The sequence below is a fragment of the Perissodus microlepis genome, chromosome 7 (assembly GCF_051167445.1).
Source record: "Perissodus microlepis isolate ML-2025 ecotype Zambia chromosome 7, ASM5116744v1, whole genome shotgun sequence".
Classification (NCBI taxonomy): Eukaryota; Metazoa; Chordata; class Actinopteri; order Cichliformes; family Cichlidae; genus Perissodus; species Perissodus microlepis.
Window position 1 is genome coordinate 16,962,929 of NC_140467.1, and position 15,430 is coordinate 16,978,358.

The 15,430-nt window shown below is 41.0% G+C and overlaps 1 protein-coding gene across 2 annotated transcripts in view; it reads left to right on the forward strand.

Annotated features, from left to right (window-relative positions):
• Positions 1 to 8,335, forward strand: part of LOC146382890 (PDZ domain-containing RING finger protein 4) — a 118,269-nt gene extending 109,934 nt beyond the window's left edge. For both annotated transcript variants that reach the window (XM_084933886.1, XM_084933887.1), the window contains 4 exons: positions 1,246 to 1,308; positions 3,522 to 3,623; positions 4,464 to 4,592; positions 5,386 to 8,335. In XM_084933886.1, coding sequence (XP_084790012.1) covers positions 1,246 to 1,308; positions 3,522 to 3,623; positions 4,464 to 4,592; positions 5,386 to 6,858 — 1,767 coding nt within the window. In that variant the 3' untranslated portion in view covers positions 6,859 to 8,335. The remainder of the gene's footprint in view (positions 1 to 1,245; positions 1,309 to 3,521; positions 3,624 to 4,463; positions 4,593 to 5,385) is intronic.
• The last annotated feature ends 7,095 nt before the right edge of the window (positions 8,336 to 15,430 follow it).

Here is a 15,430-nt window from a genome sequence, read left to right on the forward strand (position 1 = left end):
TCAGGTCTTGTCTTTGTTGTTCATCCAGTCTCAGTGCAGCTGACAACAAGCAGGCACTGGCATACATGTAAAGAGAGAGACTATTTTTCTCCCACTTGTTGGAAGCATAGAAAATGCCATTCTCCGCTCTCCTCAACTTTCAAATTCGTTTGAAGTCGACTTGGACCATGCAAGGTGTTCTCTTTGAGAGCTGAGTAGAATATAAATCACTGTGGTCGCTGGCTCCTGGCAGCATCTTTAAGTGTTTACTCTATAAAAAGTAGGGCTAAGAGGAGTGCACTGCATTTACATGAGGTGTCTGAATGTCACTGTATGCTGGCTGCACTGGGAGTTGAGTGGGGGAAGAATACAAGGTTATTTTAAAACAAGTAGAATTTTCCAAATTTAGATTGTTGAATGGCCATTTTCCATTTTACTGTCTCATAGCACAGTGGGTGAATACATGTAGCTGATTCTCTAGACTTTTCAGTTCACCTGCTGTTTCTTTACTGCTCTGCCAGAGCCTCTTGCCCTTTTTCCTCTCACAGTTCAAAAACAGTTAAAAAAGGAAACAAACATACAAAAAAGAATAAAGCTAAGAGGCAAAGCTAAGATACTCATTCTGTAAACAGCGGTTTTGCCACTAACAATGTCATCTTCAACACGTAAACGGTTGTAAGTTATTCACGATCTGAAGTTCTCTCCTTGACTGCTGAGAAATTACCTTCAATTTCCTCTTTTTCCTCCAGCCCTTCACTAATTCCTGCCTGGGGACTTCTGTCCCAGTCTAATGAGCGGCCCTCTGTGTAGGAGTGAACTATCATGAAGATGGAGTGCTTGAACACCTCCTTGTCTGCCGAGATCTTATCTGATAGGAGAAAGTGAAACGAATGGCCCCAGATGCCGATTGATTGGTCAATGAAAGAGTGCTCTGCCCTCTTGTTGACTAGCATTAGTTACATGAGGAGCAGGTGCACGATGTACTGGAGTTGAGTTACGGGCTGGAGATGCTATATGCAGAGACTTGTTTTTTATCAAGTTGTCAAAAAAAATAATAACTGAGGCAGGTGCAATCGATGTCTTGGATGATAAAGGTGATGATTTAGCTTCTTCCTCAGGCTTTCAGGAAACAATAAAAGGAACAGATCAAATGGCCAGGAATGGTCTGGAAAGCTATCACACAATACTTCCAGCCACATCTAGATTCTCTCAAATGAAGATTGAAAGTGTTTCATGTATAATTTTGTGCCTTCTCCACCTTCACAGATAAGTCCAAACAGCATCGCTGCCAGAGATGGACGAATCCGGGAGGGGGATCGCATTTTACAGGTGCAGTAAAGCACTCGCTGGTCACCTCCACACTGGCTTTTATTAGGTTCAAAATAAAATTCTTCTCCTATTTTGTCACACTCAACCACTGTCTCCCAGCAAGAGAGCCCATTCATTTTTAATGGCAGCACATTAAAGGGGGAACTTGGACCCGCTGTGACTGTTAAAGAGGGAGAAATGTCCCCCTGGCTGTTTTAGTTACCGACTCAGCACCAGCAGGGTTTTTTAAGAGTTCTGGTTGGGAGTGACACTGTGCTGCTGCCTCCTGTGGGATAGCTGAGAGGCAGTAACTGCTATTAGCCCCTAGTTAGATATCCAGGCTTGAGATTTGGAATGGCTACTGACAAGGACCGAAGTTTGTTAGAGCTCTGGGTTGGATCGTGTTGTTTCTGTGGGATAGGTAGGCAATTACAGTGTTTGTCACCATAATAGCTTCATAATAGCTTGTTAAGCCAGTGTTAATGGATTTATGGTTGCCATAAAACAAACTGAAAACATCTGAGATACCACCTCCAGAATTTTGGACTTGGAGCTGTCTTCCCTTTATTGTGGTGGAACAGATGGAACCCAGGGCTCTGCATTAGCTTTATGGATTAGCTGCTCATCCCAGAGAGTTAAACCTGCACCCTTGTATAGACACAATTTCATCTTTTTTTTCACTTGTCTGTCTTGCACACCAGGCAAAAAAACATGCTTCCAATATACGTATTTTGCTTCCAAGGAGCCATACTTTTTTAAAGCGGTCTTGAGCAATAGTTCTTTACACTTTCTCAAGATCTTTCAAAGTTTTTCTTTGGACATTGACTGCTTTTTCACTCATTTTCACTCCTGAAATTTCTCTCCTGACATCGCTTGGCATATTATAGCAGCATAAAACAGTAACTGTTGTATCCGCACATAGCAGACAACTTATCAAAGAACCTATTTTAATTTGGATTTTCATCTTTTTGTTCCAATTTCTTTGTTGAATGTATAACTAAATGCACAGTACACAGTAATATTTTTGCAGCAACATGGTCATTCTTACCTGTTAGCCAAAAACTTAGCATATCTCAGCATGGTGCCGTTTCCTTAAATACATTTAAAAATATGGGACAAAAGAAGAAATGAGAGAGCTAAAAATAATGATCTACAGCAGATAAACAGTTTCTGAAAGTCGTGTTCTTTAGAGAAAAGGAAAAAATTAATTAATGACCCGACAAAGGACCTAAGAGATGTGCCGGTTGAGCCAACTACTGTTTGCTAAAGCCTCATCAGAAATGGTCTCAGTGGAAGGGTGGCTGTCAAGAAGCCATTGTTAAAGATGGGGAAACAGGGAGAAAAGACTGGGGGTTTACCAAATTACAGAACAAGTAAACTGAAAATCAGTAGCAACTGGTCTTTTGGACTGATGCCAGTGATTCCAAACACGCTGCCAATGCAGTAAAACTATATCTGGACAGAAAAAACACACTGTTGTTCTAGTCATGAATTTGCCTCTTCAGATCCCCCACCTCAGCATAATTGAGACACTGTGGGATCATCTTAAGAAAGAATAAAACAAAAGGCAGTCAACATCCAAAGAAGAGCTTTAAAACTCCTTCAAGATGCCTGGAGAGCCGAAGACTTTTTAAAGAAATTATAAGAAAGCTTGTCTAAGTGAGTGAAAGTTGTACAGACTCTGTTTCTTTTATATATATTTGACCATCTTGGGAGGGAAAGAGAGACGGAAATAGTCTGCCTGGCCTATAATAGCTATGTGAAGTGGATCCATGAGTGCTACTGGTCTAATTGTCTCAACAGTACATGTTGTGTGGCTGATTTGAACAAAGGGAAGCGGTGTGCGTAGGTTTGTGAGGCAGACGGGTACTCTGGCACTATTATCCACTAGTGACAGGGCCATTACTCTGCCTGCAAAAAGATGGACGCCACCTGTCAGTGGCCAGTTAATTGTACGGCTAGATGTATGTATGCTGCTGGATGCTTTGGTGGACACAACACCTCCGTCAGCCTACGGCCGGTGTCTCATTCATAATCGCTGCTGGGTCCAGATTTATTACAGAGAGGGTTGACAATTTGCCCAGGAAAAGGGCACTTCTGTCCAATGTGTTTCAGTGTGGCATTTTGTTTTTCTTAAGGGCATTTGCATTAGAGCGTGTGTTCGTGCCTGTGTTGAAATTTTTGCTTGTTTGTGTTTCACCTAATATGGTCTTAATCGTGTTTGTCGTCTTCAGATTAATGGCCAGGATGTACAGGACAGGGAGGAAGCCATGGCTGCACTCTCCAGTGACGAGTGCAGGAACATCATACTGCTGGTTGCCAGACCTGAGATGCAGGTGAGAAATAATCACACATTCAACTCACACTGATTTATTATGCACTGAAGTCAAATAGTAAAAACGAATTTCCTCGACTTGTCTTTGGAAAAGAAAAGAAACTAAGTTTGAAGTGAAAAAAGTGAAAATGTAAAAGAGAAGTGACAAAGACTTACAAAAGAACAACCATGGAGCTAAGATAACCCAGCTTCTTTTGAACTGTCTGGACATAATCTACAGTTTACATAACCTGTATGGTTTCAAATTTAGGCTTTTACTGTACTGTACTGTGTATTTGCTCAAAGAAGACCTCAGCAGTTTGGTGTAGCCACCAACGCCCTCCCACCACATGTAACCACTCCTACTGCAAGCCACGACTGAGACCTCATCATGTTTTATTTTTATGTAGTGCCACTGTAATTGACTTCCAACGGTAAGCCATAAAAGCTAATGGCATGCTAATGTGGAGTGAGTTCAGGCCCAGGGCCGATGACAAACTAAGTGGAAGGACTCTGCCGCAGTGCAGAGGAACTGGAAGCAATACTAGGCTCTTTAATTAAATGCATTTTAGTAGTAAATCTGAAGTCATCAGGTATGGATACCATTTGGTTTGCATCAGATGTACAAACAGATGATGGATGATGTGGATGATACGGCCTAACAGGTTAAAAGTGGTGGCCATCAAGTTACGTGGTTCTGATTCTACGATTAGAGTCCATGTTTAAAAGATGAGGAGTGTATATCTGTCAAATGTGTATCATGACGCTTGTTATTACCCAAAAAGGATAACAAAAATGTCACTAAGCCACTAGCCTAAACCCTTTCCTTCACCATATGCTTTCCTTCTTCCTTCACCTATAGCTGGAAGAAGCCTGGCTGGATGATGAACATAGCGAGTTCCTGGAGCAACTGAAGATGGAAATGTTGGAGGAGCAGCAAAGAGAGGAAATGGAATTAGCTGCCTTACAAGAGGAACAGGAGAATGAACAGGTCAGACAGCATCGAGACATATTGACCCTGCCAGTAATGAGCAAGTGAATGAAAAAGCTTATCTCCATGTAAGAAATTCTGAAGCTCTTTGTTTGCACTGTTCAATATAACGAAGCTTCTAAAACTCAGCAAGGAGAAAAAAAGGACAGCTCATTGCGACAGATCATTATACACAGCCAATATTATCTTTGATGCCATTTCTATCACAAGACAAACTGTTCATCAACTTTCTTTGCAAAACCGAGTCAAAACAAGCTTCTCCCTGTGAAATGTGAGCGTTAAATTCCGATTATGAATATTTATGGAGGGGGACCGTTGAACCATTTAAATTCCAAACATTAGTAACCGTGATTTAAAATTCTGTTTTGCTGAGAGGATAGCATACCTCAAAAATCCATATAAATGGGACTTCAAAGACATGGCAGAGAGGAGACAATCCCTGAAGTAACAGAGCTGGTTAACAGAGTTATGCACAACAACATATGTATTCCTTCAGGGGAATGCAGAAGAGGGATGCACTTCTCTGAACTCTTAAAAAGTTCTTGTGACTTTTTGTTGTTGGTTTTTTTTCCCTCGCTCCATGATTAAATCAGAGAATAAATTCAGAATAAGCATGTTTCTGTATTACCACACAGAAAGTCTGTACATTTAGGTTTAATTACCATGCTTTCAAAAAGAGCGTAGCTGTTGCACATTCATGTACAATGCATGTTTATGTTGTACACAGCTGCATATCCCATAGTTGTTCTCCATCTAGAAGTAATTCACGCTGATTCTCTTCAACTTATTTCAGAGAACAGAGGATGATAAGCCCACTTGTTCCACACTCCCTCATCATAAGGACAATGTACTGAGCATAAAGGACAGGATGGGGAACTCGCAGCATAATGTCATGGCACATATCCAGAAACGTCTGTCCCAGTGCCTGAAAGACAGTCGGGACACGCACTCTACCACCAGCTCCATGCGGCTAGACGACAAAGCGGATGAGGATGACGATGAAGCAGAAGGCGATCGCTTCCAGCAGCTCTTGGAACTGAAGTGTCAAATACGCAACAGCGGCGAGTACGACCTGTTCTACAGCCGCCGGAGCACTATTGAGTGCAGCATGGGGGAGCAGGCGGGGGTACAGCACGAGCTGCGTATGCTCAATGAGGAACTGCGCAGCATCGAGCTTGAATGTCAGAACATCATGCAGGCCCATAAACTTCGTAAGGGTCAGCAGTCTCCCTCAGTGGGCCATTCTACACCCTCCACCAAAATCCAAAGCTTTCACCGCGGTGAGCCCTCAAAGGGTAAGCTGGCCGACATTAACGAGAGGCTAGAGAAATCGGACAAGGACAGCTCCAGTGCCTACAACACAGCAGAGAGTTCACGCAGCACCCCTCTGGCAATGGACCGTTCCCCGGAGCACTCACTCCAGAGAATGGTTAGTCTTACAAACCAGAGGAACCTCTGCAGCGGCCTCGCTGCTGGTCATTCTCTTAGCCTGAGCCCCATCCCAGCGTGCCGCGCTCCAGTCCTGGGTAAGAGCAGCAGCCCTGACCACAGCAATCCTTCTGAGTCAGACCAAACACCTCAGCCTGAGGAAGAGAGCAGAGGGAAACTAAACCAAAGCGCTTCCCGAAATCCATACTTCTCACCTTCTCACAGTTCCCAGCAGAGGCAGACCAACATCCCAGCTCACGCCCGCCACTACCAGAGCTACATGCAGCTGATACAACAGCGCTCAGCTGTAGAGTACGCTCAGAGCCAGCTCAGTCTACTTAGCGTCTGTAAAGAGCCTCAGAGGCCCATTACAGAGCCCAAGATGGAGTGGAAGGTCAAGATCCGTAGTGACGGTACCCGCTACATCACCAAGAGGCCTGTGAGAGACAAGATCCTGAAGGAGCGAGCCCTAAAGATTAAAGAGGAACGCAGCGGGGGAATGACGACAGATGACGACGCAATGAGTGAAATGAAGATGGGGAGGTACTGGAGTAAAGAGGAAAGAAAGCAGCACCTCGTCAGAGCGAAAGAACAGCGGAAGAGGCGAGAGTTCATGCAGCGCAGTCGGCTGGAGAGCTTGAGGGAGAACCCTCAGAGCAGCAGTGAGGGTCGAAAGGAAGTCAGCATCATAGAGCTCAGCCACAAGAAGATGATGAAGAAACGCAACAAGAAGATCTTGGATAACTGGATGACAATCCAGGAGCTGATGACTCATGGTACCAAGGCCCCAGAGGGAGCTAAGGTACACAATGCCTTCCTTTCAGTCACTACTGTATAAAAAAACAAAACAAACACACACATTCTACCCCATGTGGTACGACATACTTGCCTCGTTAAATGTGGCATTTTTACATGGACAATAGGAATATTTTTCACACTTTGTAACCCAAAAAAAGCATTTTGTAAAGAATTTATCAGCGGCATCATGACATTTTGATGTTTTTCCAAGATTGTTTTTTTCACATCACTCTGTGTAAAAAAGCATTTTTTCTATGATACAATGACAATACAATTATTTTGTTATTTTACGCGAAACATGTTTATCTTTTCAATTCTATTTTCATATTTATGTTGTAACCACTTAACTCAAGACAGTTCTAAGAGACTTTTTTTCTTTTATGTAATATGCACACTTACCAATGGAGCATCAGCTGGTCATTTGCTTTTTACTTTTTTAAATAAATACAAACTAACGTATACGTATGCAGTCTTTGTCTCCTATTCAAAGCAAAGGAGACATGGACATAGTTACTCCTCATTGTTCTGAATTTTAAAGACAATTCCCATGGAAACGAGGAGGTGGGAGGGGGTAAAGATTTGGCGCTGCACGTTGAATTGAATTGTTATCAGCAATTTGCAAAAACATCTTTAAAAAAAGTTGGATACCTCATTTTACAGCAAAGCACGTGTTGTTTCTATAACCTCAACAACAAAGCTACAAATCGAGAACAAAGCAAAGCTGCTGCACTAACAGTTTAGTGGGGAAATACAGTTTTGGACACAGAATCACGTCTTAAAACTTTTAAATACTTTTGATTCATTAGTAAAGAGGACATTTAAAAAAATGTCCTGATATGCTTTGTTTGTCTGGTTTGGCAGCTTTGGGTAAAATTTTTGTATTCAGTTTTATTTTGTGGGTTTATTTTCTACATATATGACAACAGATGAACCTTCCCATAGCTTTTACATATCAGTACTTTTTACTCTCCCACATACACCTTAACTCAGCATAGCCTTAACAACCAGACATGAATCAACGGCGATCAAGTTGCCAGTTCTGTGGCGACTTGATTTCAACCGCAAAACTGTCTGTGTATCTTTGCAACAGAGATATTTTGTTCAGACTTATTCATACATTGTATGATTTGAGTTTTTGACAACTGGAAACATTCATATATATTGTATAATAGTTCTGATTCATATTTGCAGTTACATCAAAGTGGTGTTAGGATGATTGCCACTGAGCAGGACTCAGAACACAGCATTTTAGAACTGGTGAGATAAACGGGTTGCCATTTATCAAAAGTCTTATAGTCCAGTTACATGTATAGTAAACTCCATCCAAATGAATACTTTTTAAGTGAAGTATTGTAAATTTGAAATTTTTGAAAACCAAGTCCTGTAACGTTTTAAGTCGATGTCTGATGGTCTGAAGTAAAGCGTAGGTGGAACATTTGTAGCCAGGTAAAATGTGTTATAATGGTGATCTTTGCAAAAGAAATGATAATAAATTATTGGGTTTTTATATAACTTTGCACTGGACTGTGTTTTTTTTTTTCATTAAGAAAATTTGAATTTAGTTGGCGCCAAAAACTTCCAAAAAAAAAAAATGCTGGTGAACAACACTGAACCTTAACACACTACTAATCTTGACATAATACTAATGAATTGTCCAATTTGTGTGTGATAATTGTGCATGGAAGTGTATAAAGAAGAGAGGTGGACGTTGTTGGGAAATGGTGTAAGCAGGAAAAGTAAACGGTGACAAAAACTAACCCCCCCCCCCCACCACCACCACCACCACCCCCGAGCAGCCTTGTGAATTGAAACAGAATTACTTGTTCACTCAGTGAATAAGGTAAGTTATTAAACAGAAGGAGATTTCAATTAAAATCTGCTTCCACTTGAATGGCTTTGTGTTCATTAAAATGTGCCGACCACTTAATCATCGCTATGGCCTTGTCATACGCACAGGGAGAGCTACTGGGATACTCTGGTGTCTGCGTTATCTCAAGCTGTCATGTGCTATAGATGAAACTGAAGTGTCATGAATACCATATTGCCCGAATACTGGTTTGTACTTTGTTTTCATTTAACTGAGAACTTGTTCCATTTTAAGAAACTGGTAAAAATATGAGAAGTCTTGTTGATTTTTTTTTTTTTTTTTTTAAGTAAATGATTCCATGAGTGAAATACAATTAATTTACACAGAGAGAAGTTCAGAAGGAGTTTCGTCGTGGATCTTGAGAAAGCATGTGAGGATCTGTGGAGAGGAACTGTGGTACTACATGAGGAAGCCAGGAGTTGGAGAGAAGAATGTGAAGGTGGTGCTGGACATGTATGAGGACAGCGACAGTTGGGAGCTGTGTAATAGAACTGACAGATCAGTTCTAAGTCGGGGTGGATTTACATCAGGGTCTCACCCCCTTCTAGTTTGCGCTTATTGATGGACATGATGACAGATGACGTCAGGCGCGAGTATCTGTGGACTATGATGCTTGCAGATGACATTGTCTAAGGCAGCGGTCTCCAACCTTTTTTGCGCCACGGACCGGTTTATGCCCGACAATATTTTCACGGACCGGCCTTTAAGGTGTCGCGGATAAATACAACAAAATAAAACTAGTACCGGTACCGAAAAAAAGAAGATTTATTCATAACACACGTGAAAAGACCCAGGAAAACCGAGTAAACGATAAAAACGATAACAAAATAACCCTGAAAACCGATAAAACCCCTGAAAACCATACATTTCACACCTGAGCCTCAACTCTCGCGGCCCGGTACCGGTCCGAGGGACCGGGGGTTGGGGACCGCTGGTCTAAGGAGCTTGGAAAGAAGACTACGATGACCTGGATGACTGAGAACCTTCACAGACATTTTGCAGATGACATTGTTACCTGTAGTGAGAGGAGGGAGCAGGTGGAAGAGAGGTGGAGGTGAAAGAAGAATGAAAGTCAGGAGAAGCAAGACAAAACACATGTGAGTGAATGAGCAGGAGACAGGTGTAACACTGAAGGCAGGCAAGTTTATATACATGGCAAATGCAATGACAGAGAGTGCAGGCAGCGTGGAGTTGGTGGAGACACCTGTCAGCGGTGATTTGTGACAGAAAGGGAAGGTGACAAGATGTACTTAACACATTGCTTCAGGCAGACCAACTGTGGAGACCTCTAAAGGGAGCAGGTGAAAGAGGAAGAAGTAGACACTGTCCCAGAATTATGGGAACACCTAAATCACACAACATATTTTTGCAAGCTATTATATAGAGCTTTCTTAATGAACTTATGCAAAGGTTTCATGTCTGAGGCAGCTCGATTGGTCGACTTTCCCAGTGCAGTCCATGTTAGCATCCATCCCAAAATAATGATGGGGATTGTCTGGTGAATTCAAGGCTACATGAGCAACATATGAAAAAAGGGGTAAACTTCTGACTTGACCTTCCCATTTTCCAGAGTACACACGGCTTAGGAAAGCGCTTGCTTAATGGAATTTAATGTACATACTGTTTTATAATGCCAAGGTGTATCCCATTGGGTGATTTTAGCTTGTACTCTATGGTCAGCGTAGTTTAATTTTTAATATATCGAGTGGCACTTAAAAGCTCTCCATTTATACACCTAGCATACATTAAATTTAACTTGGTGTTGAAAATCAGACTCACTCCATTTTTCCTCGACTCCATTTGCTCTCTTCTCGCTTGTTAATTCTCCCAGCCTGTATAGACCAAGACCATTAAAATGCCAACGGAAAGCCAGAGAAAAAGCTGCGTAGGTTGTACCAACCAGTGCCAGAACTAGCCAAGTGCTTGCTAGCTAATTAAGTTCATCCCTGAGCCCCTGAAAGACCCAGTCAGGTGTAATTAAAACTGAGCCTATGACAGCCATGGCATTTGTCAGAGCCAACCAGCAGTTCAAATACCCATACCGACTGAAATGTCAAGCAGATAGCAGTGGCTCATCTCCACCTCGAAACCCCCACTCACCCACACCCACACACACACAAAGTTATTGCCTCTGTTATAAATGTTTGCCGATAACCTTTAGGATTCCCTGAACAGCAAAAACTACAAATTCTCCCTCATTATTCAGCCAGGAAGGCCCATATTTATTGATGTACAGATCCACTTGACACATGATGATGCTTTGTACTTTACAGTGCTCCCTCTCCCTGATAATCTCAGAGGCAAGAAACAACTGCTAATTGGCTCCGATCATGCATCTCTACATGTCTCTTTGGAAATTGATGGCAACTTTGATCTTTAGTATCATAACTGTTATGCTGTAGGAAGTTGCCCCTGTCACATCAGATGCAGCCGCATGCTTATGGATGCTGTGGATAGACTCCTAAAGTGCTGAGCCAGCTGTTATAATGCTTAAATGTTTTAATCAAGGCAATAGTGCATCAGCTGCTAGTTCCTTTATAGAGGACAAAATCACTTTGTGTATCAGGATATTCTTAAAAACGACTCTAGGACAGCTCTCCATCTTTTTTTATGTCATAACATAAGATGAAGCATGCTGAACCAGCTGACTGCTCTATGAAACACAGTGGTGTTTTGTGCTAATGTTTATCATGGTCACAGGTTTATACATGCTAACATATGAAGGCTGCTGGTTTGCACCTATGTTCAAATGCTAGCATCTCCCATCTCTGACATGACTGCTTTTGCACATGATTCCTTAAAATCTAAACAAAAACTTGACAAAACTAATATTTAGAACACCAGTTTATTCAGATCCACATGTGGCAGCTACTGGGTGGTTTTTACAGGCTGAACAGCAGCGGGAATCAAGATCTGCACATTTATTATCTGTAAGAGTAACACATGGCACGATCACAGGGAACCAAACTCTCCAAACCCTAAGAACAAAAGTTTTCTAGCTTTTTTTTGTTGTTGTTGTGCCAAAGTACATATTGGAGTAGTTGCAGTAAGGAAAGCTGGAATTAAAGTTAACAACCAAAAAACAATTTTCAGTAAATATTTCATCCTGTAGTTTAAATATAATTAATATAATCATTAAAGTGTCTCTTGTGAGGAAAAGTGATTTTTTTACACATATTTTTAGGCTGTTTACTCAAATAGGTCATACTAAGTCAAAGTCAAATTTATTTAAACAGCACATTTAAAACAACAGCTATTGACCAAGGTGCTGTACATTTAAGATAACCTAAAGAGATAAAAACATAGGAAGACATGATAAAAATTTAAGAAAAAGAAGCATAAAATGAGAAGATTTGAGTAAGAAATAAGACAAAACAAGTAGTACAAACTCATTCTGAGCCAAAAGCGGGTTTTCAGATGGGTTTTGAAAGTGTCTAATGTTGGGGAGGTCCTGATGTGAAGGGGCAGATTGTGCCACAATTTAGGAGCAGTCACAGCAAAGGCCTGCTCTCCTCTGTGCTTTAATCTGGACCTCGGGCCAGCGAGGAGCATTCGATCCTCAGTCCTCAGTGATCTTGCAGGAGTGTACCAATTTAAAGATCAGGTATGAGGGTGCTAACCTGTGCAATGCCATAAAAAAGAATAATAAAATCTTAAAATCAAAAAAGTACACAGGAATATTATAAACAACAGTCCAATACAATAAGAATCAATCTACCTATCTATCATGTTACAGCTAACCATCACTCAATCACATGGTAGCAACTCAGGGTCAAGACAACTGTGTGAAGTTCAAGCCAAACATCAGAATGGGAAAGTCTGTCTCCCGCTGACTCCCAACCAGTTGCGGCAGAGACCCCTATCTGAGCCTGGTTTTGCCAAAGTTTTCTTCCTGTTAAAAGTTAGTTTTTTCTTCACACTGTCACAAACTGCTTGCTCTTTGGGGGTCCTTTGACTGTTGGGGTTTCCTCTGTATTATTGTAGGGTCTTTACTTTACAATATAAAGTGCCTTGAGGTGACTGTTGTGATTTGGTACCATATAAATTGAACTGAACTGAAGTGATTTGAAAGGTGATTTAAGTGGCTTTGACTTTGGCATGGTTGTTGGTTCCAGATGGACTAAACTGAGTATTTCAGAAATTGACAGTCTACTGGGATTATCCCAAACAATCAATCAGGTTTACAGAGAGTCCCAAAAAGGTGAAAATGCTTTGTTGGTGCCACAGGTCAGAGGAGAATGACCAGACTGATTCAAGGTGATAGGAAGCCACCCGTTCATTACCACCCCCTCTTCATACCTTGGTAATGTTATGGAGAGGAGCAGCAACTTAAAGTACGGCAGAATCACATCACATTTTATGATGACGGTCCAGAAATCCAAAGAAAGAAAGAAATCTTGTCACTGGATGGGAAACCGGTTGATTTGCCGCTTTGAAATACACCATATTACACTGGTTGTGGATCTGAGTACAGCTTCTATGTTTAGCCATCCTAGCTTTTTACATTCAAAAATCAGCATCAATATAAAAAATAAATAAACAAATAAAAATCCTGGTGCTCATTTGTGACCGTGAAATAAAATTGGGGGAACAACAAACTAACCACCATCCATCAAGTCATGCCACTGCTAAACAGGCCAATAAAAATGTTATAGTTTTATTAATAGAATTATTTGAAAAATCGAATTATCTATTGTGTTACTGTGTTAGCCTTTGCTTCATCACAGCTTTGCGTACTCAAACTCTCTGCTGGATATGTTTGCGTGTCATTACTGGCAGAGATCTTTTATTGCTTCTTAGAAACATTTGGACTCTCTCTCCCTGTGTTCCTACACCCCCAGTTTTATGTGTCATTTGTTGTCTCATTTTCACCCCAGCCAAAAGCATTTGGAGACCTATTAAGCAAAAACCTGTGAATATTTCAGAGCATAATTAGAGCTCTAATTACAATTCATTATTCATAAAACGGGTGAACCAAACTGCAGTACATACTGTCGAAGTCTCAGATATGTACTATTTGGAAGTGCAATTAGAACGTGTATAATACTCCCTAAAACATATTGTAATACTCTTTACTGTGGAAAGATATGTGTTACCATGTTATTCATAGGCACACATTGCAGATTTCAAGAGCTATTTAATGCCCCAGTTGGTGGAAACGTAACCTCACTTCAACAATCCGCTACCACGGCTGAAATCATACATGTAAACAAAAATGTAACAATGGTTCAAACTACTTTTAATTCACCCGCTCACCTATTTCTGTATTCAGTCAGTCATGCTGCACTTGGATCAAAGAAGTACGACACAAATTCACATTTGCTGCTAACTCAGGCCCACATACACACTTCCCATCACAAGTCATATACTAACATTCAATGAAAGCTCAATTTGGGATCTACCAATAGTTTTTTCTTTTTCATTTTTTTCAGTCTTCACCTCCATTACCATTACCTGGTAGGTCACTTGTCCTGTTTTTTTTTCTCCTGCCTCCAAGGTGGAAAAGATTGACATGTGTGGTCAACCATGCAAACTCTATGCTGTACACAAATGTAACACAATTGTAACCTTTGTACATTCATTGTCTCTGTGAATCCCATTAACATTCCTTTAAAGTTCCTCTTCCCCTTATTCATGAGCCCCGGGTCAGAGTCGAGTCCGTATCCAATAGAAATTACTATTATAATTCTCAGTCTGTGATTGCCTCACTCAGGTTTAGAATTAATAAATAATGTCGTCAGTCAGTGCGCAGGATGTGTTTCCAATTTATTACACAATGTAAACACTTATCCCCCCCCCCCCACCGCCTTTCATGTTATTTAGGTGTCAGCATCACAAGAAAGTAGAGGGTCTTTTTATTAGTTATAGTGAGCTCATCAATTACCATTTCATATTCATATGTAAGACACCATGTAGTCCTGTCATGAAGGAATTTCATAATTTCACTTGTCTTCACATTTATTTAATTGGCTCCTGGTGTGCCTCCTAATGAAATTGCATGTAGAGTGAGACTATAACTCATATTTCTGTATTTCTGCCACTGTAGGGTTTTTTCTCCCGAGTGCATTCTGAGTAGAGGGACACCTGCTCTGTGAGTAATGAGAATCTTGCCAGGAGGCCTTGTGGGTCAGAGCTCAGCTCTTCACTGCTTCCAGGCTTTCCCACAGGCGAAGCAGGGAATGATCCACAAGTCATTACTCATTGACTTGATCTTTGCACACGCGCAAAGTATAAGCACTGCTTCTTTTTTAACACACTGTGTAAGTCAGCTTGCTTATAGGTGTACCAACTAACTAATCATACATGTCATACACATTTTATGATTTGCTCTTCCGTTGAAATATTTAGTGATTTAGGATAAATTGTTTAATTATTTCACAGAGATGATTATTCATAGTTCTTCTCGATTTGCTATTTTGATTAGAAATAAGCTCCATCTTCAGGAAAATGCCATTATTGCCCAACATTACCTGCTGCCTTTCCAAGTCTGCTAATGATAGCTTTTTGTTTTCTGATGTAGAAACAGTAATAGCCTCATCTCGTCTGATGCTTTGTTTGGAGACGGCCTGGGAAAATTCCACACAGCTGAAAGTGCCTTTTCCCAATTAACCACTTAAATCCGCTCTGCAGCTGAAAACCTCCTCTCTGTTTTAGTCATTAATTTGCGCACCTCTCTCCTCTATTATGATGTGCATTAACAGTTCATTCATCATTTTAACGCCTTTGAAGTATAATTTGTAGCTAC